This window comes from Xenopus laevis, chromosome 9_10S (genome assembly GCF_017654675.1).
Source record: "Xenopus laevis strain J_2021 chromosome 9_10S, Xenopus_laevis_v10.1, whole genome shotgun sequence".
Lineage (NCBI taxonomy): Eukaryota > Metazoa > Chordata > Amphibia > Anura > Pipidae > Xenopus > Xenopus laevis.
Genome location: NC_054388.1, coordinates 112,270,835 through 112,297,462, shown reverse-complemented (window position 1 = coordinate 112,297,462; position 26,628 = coordinate 112,270,835). Strand labels below are relative to the sequence as shown.

The following is a 26,628-nucleotide window of genomic DNA, read 5'->3' as shown; positions in this document are numbered from 1 at the left end:
AATACCAATAAATCATAACGTAGGGGATTGGTAAATAAGTTCCCCTTTTATTTTATAGTCCCCTAAGTTTTGGTCACTAAAGGGTTTCTTAGTTTATAGAAGAGATGAACTCCTTTTCCTGGGTTAAATCATACCCTATAGAGTATATATTGGAGGCCATAATGGTTCACTGGCTTTTTGTCTGGAACTCCCTAATAAGGGGATGGGAGCCACAGTACAACCCCAGCCAAATGCAGGATCCAGCTAGTGGTAAGTTATCTTATCTCCTGGTATAGGTCCCTCTAGCAGTTGCAGATCAGGGCTGTTTAGCTGAGTAGTTGGGGCTCCACCAAGGAGAATTAGAATGACCCAGCTGCATTATTTCCCAGAACAAAGAATCAGTGTGTAGGATTAGGGGGCTAGTTAGTTCCACTTGAGCTCCACTGCCAACAAATATTAAAGGAACAGTAACACCAACAAATGAAAGTGTTTTAAAGTAATGAAAGTATCATGTAGTGTTGCCCTGCAATGGTAGAACTGATCTGTTTGCTTCAGAAACACTACTATAGTTCATATATACAAGCTGCTGTGTAGCCATGGGGGCAGCCATTCAAGCACAGGATACACAGTAGATAACAGATAAGTACTACTATATTTTATATAAACAAGCTGCTGTGTAGCCATGGGGGCAGCCATTCAAGCACAGGATACACAGTAGATAACAGATAAGTACTACTACAGTTTAAAGAAACAAGCTGCTGTGTAGCCATGGGGGCAGCCATTCAAGCACAGGATACACAGTAGATAGCAGATAAGTACTACTATAGTTTATATAAACAAGCTGCTGTGTAGCCATGGTGGCAGCTATTCAAGCACAGAATACACAGTGGATAACAGATAAGTACTACTATAGTTTATATAAACAAGTTGCTGTGTAGCCATGGGGGCAGCCATTCAAGCACAGGATACACAGTAGATAACAGATAAGTACTACTATAGTTTATATAAACAAGCTGCTGTGTAGCCATGGGGGCAGCCATTCAAGCACAGGATACACAGTGGATAACAGATAAGTACTACTATAGTTTATATAAACAAGCTGCTGTGTAGCCATGGGGGCAGCCATTCAAGCACAGGATACACAGTAGTAGTGATGGGCGAATTTATTCGACGGGCATGAATTCGCCGCCAGGGAATAAATTCGCAAAACACCTGCGAAAATTCATCCGAAAAAATTTGCCGCCGTCAAAAAGAATGTTCACCGGCGTCGAAAACAGGCGCCGCCGTCAAAAAATCGCAGTTTCGCAAATTTTTCGGCAAAACGAAACGGCGCAAATTCGCCCATCACTACTTAGTAGATAACAGATAAGTATTACTATAGTTTATATAAACAAGCTGCTGTGTAGCCATGGCGGAAATTGAAAAATTGCTGTATGGCACAGGTTAAATAGTGGATAACAGTTAACACCATTATGTTCTACAGAGCTTATCTGCTGTGTAACCTGAGCCTTTTCTCCTTTGAATGGCTGTCCCTTTGCTATATTTATATAAACAAAAGTAGTGTTTCTAAAGCAAACACAGCAGTTTTACCAGTGGAGGGCAACACTACATTATAGTTTTATTACTATTACTTTCATTTTTTGATGTTACTGTTCCTTTAACTGTTTGAATGACACCACCAAATGCCATAGTAAAACAGTGAACTGGCAGTAGGCAGTTTTAAGTCAATAAAAAACTTAATACAAAATAAACAATGTACTCCTGGTTCTTACCCAGGAACATGGTCATTAACTTATTTAGTTGTTATTCATTTTATGTTGTACATTTCTTTTAAACTACCAAGAGCTTGTTCCTTTGTTATTGTTAACCATTCTTCGGGGATTTCTGCTGGATTTGCTTGGTAGAGTTTTGCAAAGTCATAATTGAATTGCGCAAGGACGAACTTCCAATAAAGTGAAAATGTTATGCTTCTCTCTGGCAGTATGATCCACTGGGGATAGACAGTTCTATAATCTCTATATGGATGCCATTTTCCTTCTGTGTCTGGATTCCTGAATTTGCCATTAGATAGGATAGCAGTGGAACATATTGTCTTAGAAAGAGCATTATCTGAAAATGTGTATTCAGCTAAACCCTTGGGCCGGTGAGCAGATGCAAAGTGTTCTTGATGGGCATCTCCTCCAGCTTCACAAGGGACATTACAAAATGGGCACTTCTTCCCACATCCAATTACTTTCTTGAATAATTCAATATGAGGTTTTACCAAAAGTTGAGAAAGTAAAACTTCAATGCTTAGTGACTTCATTTCTAATCTGATTTGTTCTTGCATTTCGGCGAGAAGAACATCAATGTTGTGTGAAAACAGCCTGATATCAGCTGTGTTTTGAAAAATTATGACTTTCACGGCATTCTTTGAAATCACCAAGTGTTTGTTTAGAATTGTACGAAACATTTCGAAAAATTCTGTGATACTTTGACTCATTTGCACATTTTTGTCTCTGAGAGCTGACTGTATTTTATTAATGATGGATGAAAGAATTTTTTTAACCAACTGATCCAACCGCTTAGAATTTTTATATTTCTTTTCAATGTACTTCATGATCCACTTTTTCACATATGACTCGTAGTGGACTATATATTCTGAATATTGCTCAAATCTGTTTGTTTCAAGCAGTTCTTTCAGGAGACTGAAATGGAAATGATTCTGGCTGTTGAACCTGATGGTTAAAGAATTGTTCAGAATGTCATCCATTATTTCTTTACCGAGTTGATTGAAAATGTAGTTACAGATCGACGGCTTGAGGCATTGTTGACAGAAAGCTTGAGCTCTGACTTTAGATTCATCTTTCTGATGTAATTTATCCTTAAATATTGAGAAATATTGAGGCTTTAGCCTGTTCATGAGAAGTTTGGGGTCATTATTCATTCCAAAGTCATCATGCATCTTCTGAAACTGAGGGGCTGCTCTTCCTAAAATGTGTAACTTCAGATCAACCTCAAACAACACATTGGGGTAAAGCTTTCTTACTTCCTCATCGTTCAGTTTGTAATTAATCATGTTTAGCAGCTCCTGGCAGTATGTTTCATTGTAATCCTCTCCTGTGTTAATGATATCTGTCACGTAGCTTTGACAATTGTATTCTAATGACTTTGCAATATTACTTAGCTTCTTATAGCAGCCCTTGTTGATTTTTTCAATGACTCCTTTTGGCGAGTACCAAGGAATGGTAACATAGCTCTTATCCATCTCAAAAAGATTCTGTCCATAATCTTTTAGGGATTTTATACTCTGAAGTTTCTCCTGAACAGCGCCATCTTTGTTTTTCATTTCCTTTGTAAGTTGCTCTAAAATTTCGAAGTCAACTCTTTGTTTCTTTAAGCGACCCACCTGTAACTCTGACAAAATTTGATCCCACATGGACTCAAACTCTTTCTTTAATTCTGAGTCACTCAAGTCATGTAATTTTAAGTTTTGGCTTTTCATATGAAGGTTGACTTTCTCTTCAAGAAATTTCTGGCAACACTCCTGAATTTTTTGAACTTCCTGCTTCCCACTATGAATTCGAACAGCTTCCCAACACTTGTTGGATATAATAATTTCCAGGTTCTTTCTGAGACATTTGACATAGCTCAAGAAATCTGCTCTGTATCTTTCTGCAAGGTACATTCTATTATTTCCTGTCTCTAAAAAATATTTCAACTGTTCTGTCATGTGGGCCTCTTGTCTGTCCAATAGCTTACTTGTTTCATTATTTAGAATTTCTGCCATGATGGATTCTAGTTTACTTTGTGGTTGGTTTTTTATCACATTTTCTTGTTCTGTTACCCATGAATAAACCCTTTTGCGGAAATTCCATTCCAATTCTGAATATTTCGTAGACAATTGCTCATAGGCTTCAGCAACTAGGATATTTCTGAAATTGAAAATGAATGTCTCATATTTCACAGCTTTCCACAAACTTTGTATCCATTCAATGAAAGAGTCAATATTCTGAGGAGGTGGGCACCCGCTTTCTTTCATTAATTCAATCAAGCTTTTTTTCAGCTTGAAAATATTTTCACTATACCCAGAGTTTATTGGGGCCATTGGCGGGACACCATGCCAAAGCCCGGGGATGTACCAGCTGTGCTTGTCAGGATGATAAGTAATAATATCAGTAAAATTCAAAGACAGATTTATTTTCTCCATTTTTGCCGCAATGCATGTCATGTCATTTAATTCATTTAAAAGTTTGTTCCTAGTTATTCTGTTATTCAGAAAAGCAGAGACATCATTCACATTCTGATGCACAAGGAAGCAGTTGCGTTTCCTTCCAACTTCTTTCATTCTAAGAAATGCATGGACTACTATCTGCAAAATGTCTTTCATTTCTGTGATGTTTTCCATGGCCAGGTTTACTATGGTTATATCACTCAATCCAACTACTAGAGTTGCCAGCTCATTGTCATGTTCATAGCTGTCCTCTAAAGAAGCCATTTTGGGAGCCTTTAAACCTTCAGTGTCAATCACCAGAATAAACTCACAACCCAGCTCTTTTTGCAAGTTTTCTTTCACTTTTATCAAAGTAATGAAGGCTCCTCGTGTGCAACGTCCACTGGCCACAGGGAACTGCAGCCCAAACATGGTGTTTAGAAGAGTGGACTTGCCTGTGCTCTGCACTCCCAGCACTGTGATTACTCTCATTCTGCATCTTCCCTCTGTCTTTTTGTTTAGCTCTTTTAGAACATCTGTTATCCATTTTAGAGGGATGTTGGAGGCATCTCCATCTATCAGTTCTAATGGGAAGCCATCCAACAAGAGATCAGCTGCTACTCCTGGTAGTTTACTGAACTGCCTTTCATTTGATTTTATTTGGTTTCCATCAACCATGCAACATTCTACTTCATAGTACTGGCCCAACTCACGGAGAAAGTGATCAACCCCTAAAGAGCTGTCAGACATTTTATAGTATAATTGATTCAATTCATCTGGATTTTTTGACAATTCATTGAACTTCTCGTTGTGTTCAGCCTGTAATACTGACAGACTATTTCTTGTTATTATCTCCAAGTAAAACTTCAACCATCTTATAAAATATTCCCTTTCCACTGTGTTCATTATCATTAAACAGTTCATATAGTTTCTTATGCTACGAGGTAGCTCACATTGGTATTGTGTCCTGTGTAGATCAAAACATGTTCTTAACAGTCCCCTTTTATAAGTATTAATGTTAGTGCTTCCTTGGTTCTTCATTCTACACAACTCTTTTTCTATTTTGGATAAATCTTTCCACAGATTTCCCTGGAGATACATTGCTTTTCCCTTAAATTCTGATACGTTTTTTATTTCACTTGTGATTGAAATGGCTTTTGTTTTGGCTTTCTGACAGTCCAGAGAATTCTCATCTACTTGGATGCCATGTTTAGAGACTGCAGTAGCCAAATCTTGAATGCTTACAGGAGTCTCAAAAAATTTAACAAATATTTGCCGTATTTGCCTGACTAATTCTGTTACATTTCTAATACTGGTTTTCAAAAAGTGAACTTTAGGTTCCTCAGACATTTTCTTCACTATCTCTATTGTTTTCTTATTTGCCTGCTTGTCGTCACTGCTTATGTCAATAATAAAATAGTAATGTGTTTTGTCATCTTTGCATGACAAAAGTGATTTATATTCCTTCTCAGATAGATTTTTTGTCAATATAAACACAGCTGATGAAACATTTGTTATAAATGCAAATTGTCTCCAGTTATTCTTCAAGTCTCCTCGTAAATTGGTGACTGCCAAAGGTTCTTGGAATATTTCTGATTTATTCACACTTCCAGGAAAGAACCAAGAAATTTCCACTAATCCATCGGCAATTCTTTTTTCTACATTTCCACAGTCCATATCATGATTCACAAAAATGTCATAATAATTCTGAGATTGGCAAAGCAGTTGATTAAGGATTTTGGACTTGGATAAGTTGCACTCCCCCAGTCTGACAAAAGAAAATGTTGGCATACGTACATTCACTAAATTGTCTTCAATAAATCCTCTTACTTCAGCTAATGAGTGAGGTCTCCACCTCTTTACAATACCTCTCATTGCCCACAGCAAGAAGGTACATTCGGTGCCATCACCAGGTGGAAGAATCAAAGGGACAGCAAATTGGCACAAAGACATTTTAGATACGAGTTCCTGCCGTAAAAAGTTATCTGAACAATGAAAAACAGCGCAAAGAACATCAAGTGGATGGATGGGATTTTGCAAATTAAAATCCATGCCTTCAGATTTGTCAAATATTAGATCCCATTCATCTCCCTTTCCAGGTGATGGCTGGTTTATTGTTGTGTTTCTTGCTCCGCCATCAAGAGCCATGACTTTCTGCAAAAAATACTGAGGAATGTCTTCAAGGGTGTTAAGCTCAGCATTCTTTACAGATTCCAAGCCTATGCTTAGCACATCCTTAAGTGACAATTTGGACTTCCTACAATGCTGCAAGTTCAGTTCTGATAATACTTCTGCAAATGCTTTTTGTCTACCTGGTGATAAAAAAAAACCATATGGATAAAAATAAATATATTATACATTTTAGTACTCAATGACATAAAGTCAGAATCCATTTTCATTAGCATACATTTCGGGAAATGCTGATCTCCTCTTACACAATCAATGCCACTATACTTGCAGTAGAAGTGCCTCTCCTAGACAGTCTATTTGTCATTCTGTTAGTTGCCAGTCAGGTAGTTTAGCCGTATCATCATTTAAAATGTCTTATGTCCAGTGGGCCTTGGGGAATAATAGGGTAAACTATGTTGATGGTGACTAAAGAATAATCACTTACTTGGTTTTGTACTGGAAGACCTTTCCTCTTCATAATTGGATTGTTCCTGCACCAAAAATAATTAGTTCCATAAATTAGAATTGCTTTTTTATAGTAGTAACACATTACAAATCAATACAGAACTGTAGGATTTACTGTTAAATCGATGTATGTCTGTTTATTCCTTCACATTTTGTTTTTATGCTGTTGTTTATCATTCCCTGGTATAGGTCTGCAGTAAAAGCATGCTAAGCTTGAAAGGGGGTCAAGCCCATACAATTATTTCACAAATGAACATTTCAATTTACTTATCCAGAATTATCCATTTTTGATAAATCATCTTAACCAGCACCATAGACTTACAGGTGCATTATCTGTGTATAGATCCAGGTCACATTCATCAATATGTTTGTTCTGCTGATGTTCAGAAAAAGCATGAAGAGGCAGTCCCTCAGGATTCCTTAATTGGGAACCTAATTAGAAATGAAATTAGATCACTAAAATGTGTATATATATATATATATATATATATATATATATACACATACTACACAAGTTAACCCCAGCACTATATATACACTTTGAGAAAGGCCTTAGGATAGGCCAAAACGTCTGTAGCTCTGTAATAAAATATTTTTTATGTTTAAAAAGACCCGACAGAGCAGATCTCTTTGCATTGAGATATATATATAAGAAAGGCTTGAGTGCAAGCCGAAACGTTAGTTACTTATATTGAAATAAACACCATTTTTGATTTTGATAAGTCCTGTGAGTGCGAGCTTCTTCACTTCTCTCTCTCTCTCTCTCTATATATATATATATATATATATATTATTAATTTTATGACTTAATTTTAATTTTATATAATTAACACACAAAGGAATGAGAAATAATTGTATTTATAACATTATATAGAAACAATAATTAAGTTCATTTATATTCCTTACAACAGGTTGAGGTGCTACAGTACAAGATCAACACAACCAGAAAGACAAGGTCCCATAGGGTCATTTATCATACGTGGTTTACATTTATGTAGTATGGTGGCTTACCAATTTTATTATCATAACTTTGTAACTAAAAACCCCTGTTTTTGTAAATACATGCATTTGCATAGATATTGGATTACTTATGAGACAGGGGACCAGGGAATGTGCATTGATCAACCCCCCTTATTTTGTCTACTTTATCATCAAGTGCGAGGGGTATAGAATTATATCTAGATCCATGCACTTACCTGCTGCTGCTGGAGCAATGGCTTCTGCAGTCTGCAGCCCTGTACTTAGTATGTGCCATAGGCAACTAGTCACACCTTGCTTTGTGGTGGTTATGCCTGAATGATGGACAAGCTTGGCGTTGTCAAATGGATGTGCCCACATACCACCTCCAATCTACACCCATGAATAAATTTGTTGAGCTGTATTTATGGGAAATGCATTGGTCTTTATGATCCTGTGCTTTTTAAATGAGGCCCCATGGCCATAAAAGAAATACCAGACCAGTGGGACCCAAAGCACCCAATGGGGATGCTAATAAATGCAACATTTCATGATAAAGTGCATGTTTTACCTGTGTCTGCCTTTATCTGTTTAGCAAATTTCTATCAATAATTCTATTTATGTCTGTCATCTCTAATCATCTGGTGAAATTGATCTTTGCAACCTTTTAAAATATATTATATAAATATAATAATAGCCTATTGAATTACAAATACTCACTGCGAAAATGATCTAGGGCTTGCTTTTCCTCTCGTTCTTTTTCATTTACTGCCTTAAAAGGTCGCTGTCAATGAAATTACACTTTATATAAATTTGCTCATAAATATTAAAAAGCTTAGTTTTTAATATTCTGTACCCTTGTGAACACCCCATGCAGAACTACTGGCAAAACAGCATACAGCTTGAAGAAAAATATGGGCAATGTGTATACACCATCAATGTGATAAAAACAATACTCATGCCCCTTTCAAGTGTAGAAGCATAATTTCTGTATTTATTTTAGTGCTCTCTCTATGGGGCGCATTTGTGTTTTTATGACAAATTTCCCAAAAAAGACAATTCGCAGCCACGTCACCTATTTACTCATAGTTAGAGTAACACACACTTCGATAGAGGAAAAACCTCAGCACTATAGAACTTTCACCAGGCAAATCGAGCAGCTATTTCTGTTCTCCACAAAGGCCTTGCCTAAGGAACAACTATTTTTATATAGATGAATACTCTTGATATAAAGACAGGTCAAATAGAAATTTCCACTTTTCCATCTTACCTACATAGGCTTTAGGACTTGCCTCATGCCACTCCAGCTAAAAACGTATCTGGAGATCCTAGCTAAGGTCAACTTTAGTTGCAGCCCATTAGTGGTTAAACTAAGGAACCAAGAATTTAACCATAACACACAAAACTCAGTTTCCAAGCCAGAGACTGACTTTTAAAGCCCAAATACACCAGTGCACTAATATGAACAGCAGCCTTGAGGAGGTCTTACTTCCAGGATCCCTTAACAAAGGTCTTCCCAAACTGTGGGGTTTAGTCTTTGTTGGAGAAACCAAGTTAGGAGAAATGTGTGTAGAATGTCCTAAGAATCTTCTGGAAGCCCAGCTTGTCAGTTAGAGTGAGATTGGGGGTGAACAGAATTTCTCTACCCTAGGGGGCCGATTCATCAAGGGTCGAATATCGATGGTTAATTAACCCTCGATATTCGACTAGGAACTAAAATCCTTCGACTTCGAATATCGAAGTCGAAGGATTTAGCGCAAATGCTACGATCATTCCTTCGATCGAACGATTAAATCCTTCGAATCGAACGATTCGAAGGATTTAAATCCAACGATCGAAGGAATATCCTTCGATCAAAAAAACTTAGGCAAGCCTATGGGAACCTTCCCCATAGGCTAACATTGACTTCGGTAGCTTTTAGCTGCCGAAGTAGGGGGTCGAAGTTTTTTTTAAAGAGGCAGTACTTCGACTACCGAATGGTCGAATAGTCGAACGATTTTTAGTTCGAATCCTTCGTTTCGAAGTCGTAGTCGAAGGTCGAAGTAGCCCATTCGATGGTCGAAGTAGCCCAAAAAACACTTCGAAATTCGAAGTTTTTTTACTTCGAATCCTTCACTCGAGCTTGATGAATCGGCCCCTAGGTGTCTCTGGAATTATGACACAAACTGATGAAAACTAACATTAAAACGTGTGCATGATTTAAGGGAACACACCTTTTCTGTGCTTTTCATATTGCACTTGCATTCATACAGTAAATGAGCTCTGCTACCTCTACTGTGCACAATGCTTAAATCCTCCCCTGTGCATAGATCATATCATAGTTCCACAAACTTACTGATGGTGCAGTAGGACAAGTCTCACTCTTGACACAGGAGACCCGGCTTGGTAGTGCAGGCTTTGGAGGAAGATGCCTTTCATTCATTGTCTTGACTTTCTGATCAGATGGAAACTCTTGTGAAAGAGAAGATGTACATAATGAGAGAAGTGATGTCTGGTCAGAACTGAGCATTTCTTTCCTACAGTGCTGTCAGCTCAAAAACTGCAATGCGCAGATGAGATTTTGGGCACCAAGCTCCACCCAAGGAAAACTCCAAGTTCATCCATAGCATAAATTCTTATAGATCTGAGTTGAAACAGTGGCTGTCGTTTCTGATTCTAGTAGCGGGGAAGTATAAAGGACACCCAATTCCACCTACATTGTAACAGCTCTTACATCTCTGTGCTCCCATGTTTACCTCATATCATGGTTGTGCCTGGTATGTATATGTTTTATACTCATTGGTGCTTTATTTATTGTTTTCCTTCATGATCTGTTTTTTAATCAAAAATCTCACCAGTTTTTGGGTGGCAAGTTTTATTTTAACTTTACCAATCATGGGGAAAAACAAGAGGTTTACATTTTTAAAAAAGAATATCTAATTCACATATTGTTCAATTCAAAAATTATTAAAAAATACTCACTCTGGGAATTTTCTTGGACACCATTCCATTCAAGATCCTTAGCGATCTTTGTCTTTGAAGGCTGCTGTGTAGTAAATGAGAGTGCTTATTTATACTTACAGATATAACAATGCTGATTTTGAAAGACAAATCTATAGTTAAAAGTTGAAAGTTAAATATATCATGCCTTGTGCCTTGTGGGTGAGACCATTGTTCTGTAGCACAATATAACACATGGTGCATGGTCAATCTCAATAAAGAACTACTGGCAATAGTTCCAATGATGTTCAACACAAAGGTTATTCTACTGAAAGTTTTGGTTGGACCTCTTTATAAAGAATTCCTTTAAGTTATACCCCCTCAAATCTAACCTTTAGGCTGACCAACCCAACACCCTTGGCTAGAGGAAAAACCTCAGCACTTCAAATCATTTCACAAGGCAAATTGACCAGCTATTTCTGTTCTCCACCCAGGCCTTGGCTAAAGAACTACTTTCTTCGGAGTTTACAAGATGAATACTCTTCATATCAAGACAGGTCAAATAGAAATCTTCACTTTTCCATATTCCCTTCATAGGCTCTAAGCTTTAGAACTCACCACATGCCCCTCCAGCTAAAAACTTATCTGGAGATCCTAGCTAAGGTCAACTTTAGTTGCAGCCCACTAGTGGTTAAACTAAGGAACCAAGAATTTAACCATAACACACAAAACTCAGTTTCCAAGCCAGAGACTGACTTTTAAAGCCCAAATACACCAGTGCACTAGTATGAACACCAGCCTTGAGGAGGACTTATTTCCAGGATCCCTTAACACAGGGCTTCCCAAACAGTGGGGTTTAGTCTTTGTTGGAGAAGCCAAGTTAGGAGAAATTTGGGTAGAATGTCCTTAGAATTTCTTCGAAGCCCAGCTTGTGAGTTAGGGTGAGATTGGGGGTGAACAGCATTTCTCTGCCCTAGGTGTCTCTGGAATTATGACACAAACTGATGAAACTAACATTAAAACTTGTTCATGATTTAAGGGAACACACCTTTCTGTGCTTTTCATATTGCACTTGCATTCATAAATGAGCTCTGCTATCTCTACTGTGTACAATGCTTAAATCCCCCCCTGTGCATAGATCATATCATAGTTCCACAAACTTACTGATGGTGCAGGTGGACAAGTCTCACTCTTGACACTGGAGACCTGGCTTGGTAGTGCAGGCTTTGGAGGAAGATGCCTTTCATTCATTGTCTTGACTTTCTGATCAGATGGAAACTCTAGTGAAGATGTACATAATTAGTGATGTCTGGTCAGATGTCTGGTCAGAACTGAGCATTTCTTTCCTACAGGGCTATCAGCTTACAAACTGCAATGAGACTTTGGGCACCAAGGTCCACCCAAAAAAAAAACCAAGTTCACCCATATCATAACTTCTTATTTAACTGAGTTGAAATGGTGGCTGTCATTTCTGATTCTAGTAGTGGGGAAGTATAAAGGACACCCAATTCCACCTACATTGTTACAGCTCTTACATCTCTGTGCTCCCATGGTTACCTCATATCGAGGTTGTGCCTGGTATATATATGTTTTATACTCATTGGTGCTTTATTTATTGTTTTCCTTCATGATTTGTTTTTTAAACAAAAATCTCACCAGTTTTTAGGAGGCAAGTTTTATTTTAACTTTACCAATCATGGGGAAAAACGAGAGGTTTACATTTAAAAAAAAAATAAAATCTAATCCACATATTGTTCAACTCAAAAATTATTAAAAATACTTACTTTGAGAATTTTCTTGGGCACCATTCCATTCAAGATCCTTAGCCATCTTTGTCTTTGAAGGCTGCTGTGTAATACACAAGAGTGCTTATTTATACTTACAGATATAACAATGCTGATTTTGAAAGACAAAGCTATACAGCGTAGTTTAAAGTTGAAAGTAAAATATATCATGCCTTTTGGGTGGGGCCACTGTTCTGTAGTACCATATACAACATGGTGCATGGTCAATGAAGAACTACTGGTAATAGTTCCAATGATGTTCAACACAAAGGTAGAGACCACAATTGGAAGGACCATTGCCTGACCCATACCCACTGATCCCTAAACTAACCTGACCCGCACCCACCACACAACACATCCCCTTACCCAGAGCCTCTACCCCCACTTGGACCCTATAAGTAAAACTTACCTTCCAACCTTGAACCCTCAAAACCGGGAAGTGACATCACTCTAAAAAGATTGCCTTCGTGGGCGGAAGGGACCAATCCCGTACATTTGCCAGGTACTACCAAGAACCCGACCGCTTTTTTGAGTAATCCGCGGGTACACGACCCGGTGCAGGACTAGTATAATGTAGCTATTGATCAATATTATCAGGGCACACAATGTGTAGACTTACTGGTGATATAGATGAACTAGATTCACTCTTAACTGTAGTTGACTTTACTGCTATTGATGGCCGTGGAAGATGTGACCTTTGAATAACATTTCTGCTTTTCAGTTCCGACTGACGGTCTTAAAGGGGACAAAGGAAAATCATTAGAACATGTTTAAATCGTCAAGATAAAAGTCACGGAAATCTAGCTTGAGTTATAGTTCTCTGGGTATCAGTATCATATGTCAGTACATCATGTAAATGTAGATATTTAGATATAACGATGTAAAGAACTCACATCTGGGGATATCCAAAGGCTGTTGAGATATTTCCTCTGAATGAGATTGCTGCAAATAACAAGCATGAGCTCTTAGTTGCTTTGTATATTGTTAATATTATTTTATAGTCAAGTATTTGATTTATTGTAAGAATTTGTAAGGTATTGACATAAGTGGAATTTTACCTTCTCCTTGTAAGGGTCCAGAAACTCTCATGCAAATGCTCACCATGTGCAAGGGAGCGATAGGTGGGTGGGTGGTGGAGTTTGACCAAGTATAAATATACAAAGATTTTTTTTTTTATTAGGGCAGATAAGAGACCTTGCTACTTGAACCTTTAAAGGAGAACTAGCTCCCCCTACCAAAAGCCCCCTAAACTTTCTGGCATATTGCCCCCCCTCCACTATCTCACCTTGCGATGTGCATTAGTATAAAAAAAACTAAAAAATTCTGACCCGTAAATGCATTTAAGGGTCAGATTTTTTTAAAGGTTTTTTTTTGATTAATGCACATTGAGGGCAGTGGCGTAACTAGATATTACTGGGCCCCACAGCAAATTATTTTTCAGGCCCCCAAAATGTTTAGAGGTTGACTTGTTTCTCCAATATTTATTGAAATTGTATATGAATTAGGGCCTCATGGGGCCCCTATACCTCCTGGGCCCCCCTGCAGCCGCAGGGTCTGCTTCCTCTATAGTTACGCCCCTGATTGAGGGGAGGGAGAGGGGGGGCAATGCCAGGAAGTTAAGGGGGGCTTTTGGTAAGGGGGGGGTTAGTTCTCCTTTAGTTTAGTTCAATGGCTAAAGATCTAGTAACCCGTAGCAACCAATCAGCATGCAGCATATACTTGTCAGCTTTTTTTTTTAAAAAGAAACATCTGATTGGGTCCTATGGGTAACTAAGCCTGGGCAAGCTGCGACTATCCATTCTAAAGAAAAGGGAGTTACGTTATGGTGGCACAGTGTAATATTTACAGAATGGCTGAGGCAACAGAATAGCAATCTCATCCTCAACGGTCAGTATTCCAGCTCTTGTATCCCTTTTCTGTCTAATCAGAGGCTAATTCTTTTGTTTTCTCTTTTGTAATGAATTACTGGTCCATCTACCAGCTCTTGGGATGGCCAAGCTTTGATTGTTCCGCAATTGACTGTGCGATCTCGAGTTTTGTTAGTGTAGTTCTCCTCATTAACCCATCAACAAGAGCATAGGATATGGGCTGATGTGATTGGGTATATGAAAAACAACCAATAAAGGGTTTTATAAGCAAAACTACAGTAGGAACCCTCCAGACAAACAGAGAAACACCACAATTCCAATGGTTTTTTTCCAGTATTAAGCACAACTAAGAAGGAACAATCCCTAGTGCACTTTCTATTTCCCAAATTGAAAAACTCACCTTGATGTTCATGTTTTCTGGGCTGTTTAAATGGAGTGGAGACTGGGTTTCTTGGAATCTTCCATCTTTCTGTTTCTGGCTATTGCTTTCTGTGGTATCTGGTTTGATGCTCATGCTATTAATTCTTCTTATCATTCCCCTGACATAGTTACCTTTTGCTTCCTCTTCTCCATTACTACCTATTTTGAAACAGATTAAACAACAACATTTTTTATGAATGTTTTTATTAGAAAACTTAATAATGTTCCTCTGTCTCATATAAGATATGATGTTATGTTACAAATGTTCTGCCTACTAAGTACACATTTTAACTAGGGGAAATAATAAACTGGATATTTCTAACCATAGTTTAGTCACCATAAAGAATAAGAGGTGGAAGGCACTGACATACAAGTAGATTGTTCCTGCTTCAAAGACCCTCCAGCAAAGCCAGCAGCCCCCCTGCTACAGGAAACAGCAAGTGACCCGCACAAACTTTTGAATAAAAAGTATTAAAGGATAAGTAAAGCTTTAAAATAAGCAAATGTAAAATTGATACGGGGGCTATTCTAAGACATTTTGCAATGTACATTCATTATTTATTTATCTTGTATTTCAAGATATTATGGGATACATGTGCTGTTAATATGAATGAATTTTGTTACAACAGCGCCACCTGCTGGTCAGTTTCCCACCAGTCTGACCAGCAAGTAGTCAAGGAAGTTGTCAGGAGAAAGAAAGAGGCTGCTCTGATGTTCTTCTGCTTAGGTATAAAATGAGAAACCTCTCTGAAATCTTTCCTAAGCAGAAGAACATCAGAGCAGCCTCTTTCATTCTCCTGGCAACTTCCTTGACTATCCTTGATCTGGACAGTTTTATTTTCATGATAGTACCCCTTTAATAGTTGGAGGTTCACATATTGAACACTTTCTGCATTGCCATTGACCTCCTTTCTCTACCATGAGTCTAGATTTTAAGGCTGGAGCAGAGGAGCTCATCTTAGCATTATTCTGGTTGAAGACTGGGAAAAGTAGGCATGGCAGTTTGAAGAACTGTTGTTAAAGTACATTTTCCATCATACCTGGTCCTTAGTAAACCTGTTCTATCAGAGTATAGAAAAGCTTTAGAAAATACTCACTTTCAGAAGTTATGGGATTGTGTTGGTCTTCTGGAAAATGGTTTTGCTGGAAAATATTTGACAAGAATAATGATACAAGGGGAAAACAGTTTATTGAAAGATGTTTTTACATTCAATTTAATGAACTTGCCATCTACTATATTAATATATAAGTATGGGATCTGTTATCCAAAATACTCAGGACAGTTTTCCGGATAACGGATCTTTCTGTAATTTGGATATTCATACCTTAAGTCTACTAGAAAAATCATATAAACATTAAATAAACAAAAAAACTGTCTAGTTCTACCTTCAATATGCATTAATTGTATCTTAGTTTGGATCAAGATTAAGGTAGTGTTTTATTATTACAGAGAAAAAGGAAATCATTTTTAAAAATGTGGATTATTTGGAGAAAAAGGAGTCTATGGGAGCCATTCTGGATAACAGGATCCCATACCTGTACAGAACATTGTCAGCTGAGATGTCCAGATGAGAGAAAATACTGCGAGAGATTAAAGAGATTAAAGTACAGTTATGGGACCTGTTATCCAGAATGGCCGGGAACTGGGATTTTCTGGATAAGGGATCTTTCTGTAATTTGGATCTCCAAATCTTAAATCTATTAAAAATTCATTAATTAGGTCCGGTAGGATTGTTCTGACTACAGTAATGATTAATTATATCTTAGTTAGGGTGAAGTTCAAGATACTGTTTTGATATTATTGAGAAAATGTTTCCACATTTTTAATTATTTGTTTAAAATAAATTTGAAGCTTTCTGTATAATAGGTTTTCACATAATGAATCCCATACCTGTAGTAAATGAATGAGTATCAATCGTCAGCATTAAAATGAGAACTTACATTTGAAGGATTTCCAGCAATCCCTCTCTGCCTGGAATTCTGGGGCCTCAAAGACATTTCCCTTTTTCTTCATTTAATATTCCAAACCTGTAACATTGTATGAATACATGAAAAGGATAAAGCTGTTTTAGAGACCAGGGTAAGAGTTGAGTTAGTACATGGTTATTCTGGTCTACTTCCTACCCAAAAACTATACAAATCATAACTGACAAGGTTCACTTTTATATAGTTTTGGATAGGGTGAGCAGATCCAACAACTCTTTCTCATAAATCCACCCTTTATTTTTTTAATTTCACAGTAATATGACCAATGGAAGCATCTAGTGGCATTTTTTTTGGTGATAAGAAATGAGAATGTTTAGATACCTCTTTATGGAACAGCCACAATGTCATTGAACTCCTTTAATCAGGTTCTAATTCTAAAAGTCAGTCACCAGGACAAGTATGTGGTACTAATCACTAATGAGGGAGAATAAATTTGGCTGGCGCGAATTCGCGGCAAAATTCCACGTTATGTCGCTGCAAATAAATTCACAATAAATCTGAAAAAAATGTGGTCGCCCGTCGGAAAACTGTTGCACGTCAACATTATTCATATGCCCATTGACTCTAATGTTCGCATCAAAATTGACGTGGGCATTAGAATTGACACAGTTTCGCTCAAATTTCACGGGAAATTTGTGCATTTTTCAGAGAAATGGGACAAATTCGCCCATCACTGTTAATCACCTTTGATACATTTATATTGGGATACATTTCTTCTAGACTGGACTCTGGGGAATAGGAGGCTGTTTGGCAAAACACATCTTTGGTCTGGCCAGTCCTACACTCACTTTCATCCGATGAATTTCGTTAAAAAAATCGTTATTTCAGGAAATGCAACTTGCTTTTCAAGGTTAAAACTCTAAAATGCTTGCCCTTCCAACTTTCTCTCCCTTCAAAGCTACCATTTTGAATCCAGTATCTGCTCTGCCACAAACCACTAACAAGCCTACCCTGACAATTTTTTAACCACAGATTATTCTTTCTCAGCTACCTTTCTTTAGCTTTCAATTTACTTATTCCCTTAGTGTAGAGTTTAGTGCCTAGAAAGGCAGTGGATTGTTAGCACTGTTGCCTTGCTTGCAGCGTTGGGGTCCTAGATTTGATTCCAACCAAGGCACTCTTTATAAATAGTTTTGGAGGTTCTCCCTGTGTCTTTGTGAGTTTTCTCCCAGATTTAAAATCAACGAAGCATGTAAATTTACTCCTGATGGAATGTGATAAGGACCATAGATAGTTAGCTCCACTGAGGCAGTCTTGGTGTGTTTCTGTTTTTACGCTTTACATACTGTATGAGCTCAATTCTTTGTGTGATACATTTTTATAGTACCTTGCAGAACCTCTGACATTAGCCAGCACATTAGTTATGTCAACTAACCCTGTAACCTATAAAGTAATAAAACAGGGTAAAAATTTGTATACATAGTAAGATAAAGATGAGCTTGTCCAGGCCTGGATTTGTGGAGAGGCCACAAAGACCCGGGTCTAGGGTGCAAAATTTTAGGGGCGGCATGTTGCCCAGCCACATTGTAAGCTGCACTGGGGACGCACAGGTCCACAGTGGTCTGGCACATGCGTATGTGAGCTTGCGGGGGGGGGCATGAGCGTGAAGGCAGATGGGGTGGGCTATAGACTAAGTGGCCTCAGGGTGCTGCTGAGGGAAATCCGGCCCTGAGCTTGTCTACATATCAGATACTGTATACAGGGCAGAACCAAAAATAACTTCATTTTGTCTGAAGGTCTATTCCATTAGCCAAACATGTTAATTAGTATGATGATTTATATTCTATAAAATGTTGTTCATTTCTTGTTGCATTATAACACTGATATATAGTACCCAGTTGCATGCTACACAGTGCACTCACTACAGTACTTAGTATCACCATTATTTAAAAAAAGCTGGAGACACCCAAGTTACCATATTGCACTTATCTACTCAATCGTCCAATGGGCCAACCAGTTTGGATTCCTTGAAGGCACCTATTTATCTTAATTCCATCCCTACCACTGGCCCCATCCACTGTCTTCTCTTTATGGTAGTTGTTAGCTTGCTGAAACGATCATAATTGCCTTCATTTGTTTCTGTGACAACCATACAAGTATAAATGACAAGACATATAAAGGACAGGGAGCATTTTGGGCATTTTGTGATCTGATCATCAAGCTGAAAACTGCTCAGGCGACATCACACCTAGAACTGTCCCATGTGCCATTATCCAAAATAATAGAAACCTGCCATATAAAGAGAGAAAAGTGCAAACCACAGTACAATGACACGCAATTGTTAAATGTGTCACCACCAGGAAGTTAATCAGTGAAACAAAAATGAAAAAGAAAAATTCCCCCTTAAACTAAAAATACTGTTTACTTTGTACCATCTGTACACAAGAAACAGGAAAAACACGTTTAAACAAACCAAAAGGAAGGGTGAGCGAAGGAATGTAAAAACCTACAGTAGTTGTTCTAATGTTATGAATGCTAGAATTCTGTTTTTCTGCTCGAAATGCAATCATGAAACATCCTACTGAAATGAATGGGGATCATCTGTTGTCATGCGGTTATTAATACATTAATGGGAGGCGCTCTCAAGACCAGTAGAATCACACTGTGGTCACACCACCCCTTACTGGTCTTTTGCTGGTTTTTCCAATCAGTCTTATTTTCCAGTACAGAACTAATTCAATAGTTCAATAAAAAGTATTTCTCTTTAAGAGTTATAAAGTCAAACATATACATTTCCATAAGGGAAGCAGATATAATTCTAGCTGAAAACAATGTTTTTAAGTTATGTTGCAGAAGTCAGCTCTCCTCCAGTCTACATATTATTTTCCCTTTTATGATTCTCCTTCAAGGGTGTGTCAGCCAGAGAACATGAAAGGAATGGGTCCTCACTCGGGAGTGGAGCTGCCTACTGATACCATGTTCTATGCCGGGGGTCCTCAAACTTTTTTCACCCGTGAGCTGCTTTCAGATGTAAAAAGAGTTGAGGAGCAACACAAGCATGGAAAATGTTCCTGGGTGGCACAAAATAAGGGCTGTGATTGGCCATTCAGAAGCCTGTATGTGGACTGGCAGCCTACAGGAGACTCTGTTTGGCAGTACACCTGGCTCTATGAAACCAAAACTTGCCTCCAAGCCTGCAATTAAAAAATAAGCATCTTCTTTGGGAGCAACATCCAAAGGGTTGGTGATTAACATGTAGAGCTCGCAAGCCACTGGTTGGGGATTAACATTCCATGCACATGAAGTCAGAACAAATTGAACAGTGAGTAGCAAAGGATAGAGCTCTACAGGTATTGTATCCATTATCCTGAAATCTGGAAAGCTCCAAATTATGAGAAGGCCACCCCCCCAAAGATTTGAATTCAACAGCAAACCTGTACCTGTTACCTGTAGCGACTTCCAGAATGGGTTATACAGCGTTACAGTTGTACTGATACAAATCCCTCCCTGTATAGCATTAAAACACTATATTGGGCTAATGAAAGAAATAAAACATTATCATTAACCTACCTCTCATACAATCAGAATGTGTGGCAGCTCAGTCCGTAGTTACTTGTCGAGCTGCAGGTAAATCAGGAAATGGCAGATGCTAGCTGACAGTCACGCTACACACAAGAGCTGAAGAGCAGGAAATCAGATAAGCAAAAAATACTTGGACTTTCCACAAACTAACATTTACTGTTCTCCATGGTACAACAAACACCTAAAACATTTGTTTTTTTTGTTGCAATTTTTATATGTACAGGTATAGAACCTGTTAACCAGAATGCTTGGGACCTGGGGTTTTCCAGATAACAGATCTTTCCATAATTTGGATCTTCATACCTTAAGTCTACTAAAAAATCATGTATACATGGGAGGCCTTATTAATCAAAATGATTTAATTAAATTAAATTAATCCATGATTGGACCTAATTTAGTATTATAAAAGCTTGATTTAATCGGATTGGGGAAAAACCCGATAACATCGAGCGAAAAACTGAATCGGAGTTTTTTTATGAGTCACTCCATTTTTTCGGGCTTTTTCCTGAAACGCCAGAAGTTTAAAGATTATTTTTCCGACTATTTTTGGACTTTTAGAGCTAATTTCAGTGCAGACCACAGAAACTTTCAAATAGGATAGGGATCTCTCCCATTGACTTATATAAATGTATGGGATCAGTTATGCAGAATGCTTGGGACCTGGGGTTTTCTGGATAATGGATCTTTTTGTAATTTGGATCTTCATACCTAAAGTCTACTAGAAAATCATGTAAATATTAAATAAACCCAATAGGCTGGTTTTGCTTTAAATAAGGATAATTATATCTTAGCTGGGATCAAGTACAAGTTACTGTTTTATTATTACACAGAAAAAGGAAATCATTTTTAAAAATAGAGTCTATGGGTGACTGCCTTTCTGTAATTCTGAGCTTTTTAGATAAGGAGTTTCCAGATAACGGATCCCATACCTGTACTACCTTGGCATGTTTGAGATGCCAGATTTTCTGATTCTGCCTTTTTCCATCCTCGGGGTATAATAAATCCTAAAAAATTTTGGTTTTTTTCACTAAAAATTTGGATTTTATAGTAAAAAAAACCTTGATTTTTCAAGTTTTTGGCATTCAGACTTTAATAAATAACCCCTAAATAAACTTAACAGGTTAGTTTTGCTTCCAATAAGGATTAATTATATTTTAGTTGGCATCAAGTACAAGTTACTGTTTTATTATTACACAGAAAAAATCATTCGGTAATTCTGAACTTTTTGGATAACAGGTTTCCAGGTATAACAGGTCCCATACCTGTATTATATTCTTCAAGCCTTACTAATGCATAAAACTAAACCTGTTGTGCAATAGACTCTGACAGTATCACATATTTGATTAGTCAAGGAAAAGCAGTCCCCTGTTTACTATCCAGACTGCCAATAAGGCTGAAACTAATTATCAATGAATAACAGGGGAAGAAATTGAGATAGTGTTATGAATGTGTGAAGTCCACATGACACCATATAGAACAACGGATTGCATAAAAGTATAGTACAGGTATTGGACCTGTTATCCAGAAGGCTTGGGACCTGGGGCTTTCCAGATAACAGATCTTTCCATAATTTGGATCTTCATACTTAGGGGCAGATTTACATAGGGTTGAATATCGAGGGTTAATTAACCATCAATATTCGACTGCCAAATGTAAATCCTTCGACTTCGAATATCGAAGTCGAAGGATTTACCGCAAATAGTTCGATCGAACGAACAATCATTCGATCGTACGATTAAATCCTTCGAATTCTATTCGAAGGATTTTAATCCATTGATCGAACGATTTTTGTTCGACCTAAAAATTGCACCTCGGTAGGTTTTAGTAGGGGGTCAAAGTTTTTCTTAAAGAGACAGTACTTCGACTATTGAATGGTCGAATAGTCCAATGATTTTTAGTTTGAATCGTTCGATTCGAAGTCGTAGTCGAAGGTAGCCAATTTGATGGTCAAAGTAGCCAAAAAAACATTCGAAATTCGAAGTTTTTTTATGCTATTCCTTCATTCGAACTAAGTAAATGGGCCCCTTAAAGTCTACTAGAAAATCATGTCAACATTAAGAGGCAAATTCACCAAGGGTCGAATATCAAGGGTTAATTAACCCTCGATATTCGATTGGGAATTAAAATCCTTATTTTAGCGCAAAAACTGAACGAACGATTCAAAGGATTTTAATCCAACGATTGAAGGATTATCCTTCGACCAAAAAAATGTAGGAAAGCTTATGGGGACCTTCCCGATAGGCTAACATTGGGTTCGGTAGGTTTTAGATGGCGAACTAGGGGGTCGAAGTTTTTTCTTAAAGAGACAGTACTTTGACTATCAAATAGTCGAATAGTCTAACTATTTTTAGTTCGAATCCTTCGATTCGAAGTCGTAGTCGAAGTCGAAGGTCGAAGTAGCCCATTCGATGGTCGAAGTAGCCCAAAAAACACTTCGAAATTCGAAGTCTTTTTTACTTCGAATCCTTCACTCGAGCTTGGTGAATTGGCCCCATAATAAAGCCAATAAGCTGGTTTTGCATCCAATAAGGATTAGTCATGTATTTGTTTGGATCAAGTACAAGCTACTGTTTTATTATTATGGGGAAAAAGGAAATCATTTTTAAAAATTTGCATTCGTTGAATAAAATGGAGTCTATGGGAGATGTGCTTTCAGGTTTCCGAATAATGGATCCCATACCTGTCCAACCATATGAGTAATCCGTAGGATAAGCCTAAGCCTATGTATATCAGTAAAAAGCAACGCAAACATGTGGAGGCCTGTTTATCAACAGTCTCATTTTAGTGGTTTTAGAGGAATCCAAAACCACGACTGAACTCACTTTCTCTAAAACTACGAATGTTATGAAATGTATTAAATGATCCAAATTTAAAAAGCACAAATGAAAAATGAAATTAAAAATTCGAGTTAAGGACAGTTCCTAAACAGGTTGTTAAAAATGTTGCGAATTACAGAACAGCCATTATCCCATAGACTCCATTTTATCCAAATAATCCAAATTTTTAAAAATGAAATCCCTTTTCTGTGTAATAATAAAACAGTAGCTTGTACTTGATCCCAACTAAGATATAATTAATCCTTATTGGAAGTAAACCCAGCCTATTGGGTTTAATTAATGTTTACATGATTTTCTAGTAGACTTAAGGTATGAAGATCCAAATTACGGAAAGATATTTTATCCAGAAACCCCAGGTCCTAAGAATTCTGGATAATAGGTCCCATAACTGTATTTCCCTGTGACCATTTGTCCATGCGTTCCTGTTGATTTCCTGGATGAATGCCTGAATTATGAAAAATTGGAGCTAAAAGGGAAGATTCAGACATCAAGCCCATTTTGTTCTTTAGGTAGTCCCATGTATTCAATGCTTCAGTTAGTAGAGGGTAATCATTTGGTAGATTTTGACGATTTGGTGGCTGTAGCCATGGTAGATGTTTCAGGGGTTGTGAAACATGTGTTTGTTCTATGGTTATCCACAGGGCCAGGGGGGTACAGGGGGTATTACTGTACCGGGCCTAGGCCGAAAGGGGGGCTGTGCTGCATCTTTCAAAATAGTCTGGCCACCTTGACTGCCAAGCCACATCTGCCAATGTCCCGAACCGCCAAAGTCCCAAAGAGTCAAAGTCCCGAAGAGCCGCAAAAAGACCCAAAGTCACGAAAGGAGCCGAACTTGAAGTCCTGAAGCCACAAGTTCAGTTCTACTGAACACCAATGTGTGTATTTTATTTTATTAAACCCCTGGCCATTTTAATATTCTATAGGCCCCTGGCCACCAATGTGTTTTAAAATTATTCTCTGGGGCCCTAATGTTATTTTTTAACGTGTAAGGGCGGGACTGGCACCAATGTTTTTTTTAAAAAAAACTTTTATGGGGGACTCTGGCATCAACATTTTTTTTTACTTTTTGGGGGTCCTGACCACCAATGAATTTTATGTGGGCCCTGGTGCCAATATTTAAAAAAAAACTTTTATGGGGTACCTGGCGCCAATGTTTTTTTTAACTTATAGGGGGCCCTGGTCACCAATTATTTTTTTTTAACTTGTACGGGGCCCTGACCACCAATTTTTTATTTTAAAAAAATTTTTTTTATGGGAGGCCCTGGTGCCACAGTTTTTTTAACTTATAAGTGGAGATATAGTTTTTAACTTCTTCTGACCTGTTTTACTTAACCAAATATTCACAAAAATTGCCAAACACTTGGTCAATGGTTGTTTTTACAAATGACTTTTTTCAAATCATGCAACATTTTTTTCACTATACATTAGAGTCTATAGGCATTTCTTCATGGTGAATTGTGGCAAAGTATTTCCTTCATCCCTTATGTGCCAATAGTTTCATTGTATATGTGGACATTCTAATGGATGTAAGCCTCATGAGAACAAGGGAACACAAGTATTTGTTTCTAAATCCATACCAGCCGGTCACCAGAAAATGTACTGATTGTACAGTTGATTTCAATCATACCATTAATGGAGGTTCTCATCTTAAAGGGATATCATTAAGAGATCTACTAATGGTAGAATATTTGAGGGACCCTATTGAGACCCCAAAGAATTAGTTGAGAACTAATTAAACCAGATAAGGGGTCTTTCTTTAAATTCAATCTCCATACCTTAAGTTTACTAAAAAAATTATTTAAACATTAATAAACCCAATAGGATTGTTTTGTCTCCAATAAGGATGAATTATTTTAGAACTGAATACCCACATAGTGGTAAAGGTTTATGGTAAATTTTATGTAGATGAACAAAGATAGGTCATAGTTCTTGTTACTGGTAAATCAGAAAAACTACCTCTCAATGGTGGTTGCCTGGATGTTAGGGAAAGAAGCGGATTGGTCACTTTAAAAAACATGATACTGTATATTTGCATATATTGTTGTAACAACCTTACCTTGTGTTGTGGTGTATCAGTTTACCTACATTGTTTTTGCTAATGTGCAGAGCATTTTCACCAATGCGAAGTTCACTCATGATTCATTATTTATTATCTCATCATAATATTTAATTGCTTTTTATATGATCACTGGACTTTATTATGATTATCAAATGATACAGTTATGTTATCACAGATTATCATAAAAATGATGAACTTTTAATTTTTAATAGACTGCAAAGCTTTATTGTTATGAATTGAGGTGGAAGTACAGACATAGGGTTCATTTTCCAGAAATGCTTGTGACCTTGGGGCTTTCCAGATAACATTGGAATTTGGATCAAGGTAAACATAAGTCTGCATTGATGATTTTAGATAATCGATGAGCACCAGATGATTTTTTTGAGAGGATATACTTACTTATACGTATCATTGTTTTATATTCCTGTTATCCCTTATAATTTTTTTTTTTTAAAAAGTCTACAATTATACAGCACTATACAAAGAAACATAACATTTTTAGAACAAAGAAGTAATCATAAAGAGAATATATGTAAAATAAAAAGCTAACAGCTGCAATGAACTATATTACAGGTCAGTTAAATAATCGTTCTGTAAGTAGGTCATTGGTACAAATATGTTGCTAGACCTCTGGGTCATTGTCAGCACCCATCTAACAATCTTTATAGCTAATCCAAAATAAGTTGAGAATCTTATTCTTTAGCAAGTGAAGAATCTTTAGCCATGTTGTCTTTACTAGTGTCAAGAATTTTATTCCAAAAACTTTGTAAAACTTTGTAGTTGCAGAATATATGTAGCGTTGTTCCAGGAGATGTCCTACATCTCCAGCATAGCTCAAGCACTCCTAGGAAGATCTTGATGTGTTTCATTGCAGAGAAAATGTTGTAGTTGTCTCCTCTGGTGACTCTTTTCCTGTAAACTGTCCATTAAGATCAATTCCTCACTTCATGAAGTGAGGAAGATGTTGGAATAAATAGATTTGCTGAGGCAGTACTATTTTGTAAATAGAGAAAATTATTTTTTGGTGGGGCTTGGCAGAGACAGCATAATCCCACAAAAACCTTGGAGGTTGGTTTGACTTAATCTAAAAGTTTACAATTTGTTGATAATGCAAGCACATGTATGGTATCTGTTATCTGGAAACCCATTGTCCAGAAAGCTCTGAATTACTGGAAAGTCCTCCTCCTATAGACTCCATTCTATCCAAATTATTAAAAGTTTTAAAAATGAAAAACAAAACAAGTCTATTGGGTTTATTTAATGTTTAAATTATATTTTAGTATGCTTAAGGTATGAAGATCAAAATTATGGAAAGATCCATTATACAGAAAAACCCCAGGTCCCCGAGCATTCTCGTTAATAGGTTCCATGCCTGTTTGTAAACTGACTTTATAAACTGTAATCTCACTAGGATAGAAATGCACTGGGACAGAAATAGTATATTTGTAATACATTAATTTGTTCAGTATCC

At 37.3% G+C, this 26,628-nt stretch overlaps 1 protein-coding gene across 1 annotated transcript; it reads right to left on the bottom strand.

Moving 5' to 3' along the window:
* Positions 1-1,582: 1,582 nt before the first annotated feature.
* On the bottom strand, positions 1,583-20,313 carry LOC108705948 (interferon-induced very large GTPase 1-like). Its single transcript, XM_041578735.1, has 14 exons — positions 20,250-20,313; positions 16,695-16,781; positions 15,851-15,896; positions 14,734-14,912; positions 13,359-13,407; positions 13,085-13,200; positions 12,466-12,529; positions 11,846-11,961; positions 10,724-10,787; positions 10,098-10,213; positions 8,483-8,546; positions 7,128-7,237; positions 6,786-6,831; positions 1,583-6,483 (listed from the first exon to the last, which is right to left on the bottom strand). The coding sequence occupies exons 2-14, from the start codon at positions 16,749-16,751 to the stop codon at positions 1,787-1,789; spliced, it is 5,724 nt and encodes a 1,907-aa protein (XP_041434669.1). The 5' UTR covers positions 16,752-16,781; positions 20,250-20,313; the 3' UTR covers positions 1,583-1,786.
* Between the last annotated feature and the right edge of the window lie 6,315 nt (positions 20,314-26,628).

What these genes read in the sequence shown, in the direction of transcription:
- LOC108705948 (XM_041578735.1), bottom strand. Translation starts at nt 16,751, where the DNA reads ATGTCTTTGAGGCCCCAGAATTCCAGGCAGAGAGGGATTGCTGGAAAT. An exon ending in CTTGTCCACCTGCACCATCA is followed by an intron (nt 10,788 to 11,845) that starts GTAAGTTTGTGG and finishes TTTACTACACAG; the next exon opens with CAGCCTTCAAAGACAAAGAT. An exon ending in TGTCCAAGAAAATTCCCAGA is followed by an intron (nt 10,214 to 10,723) that starts GTGAGTATTTTT and finishes CTCTTTCACAAG; the next exon opens with AGTTTCCATCTGATCAGAAA.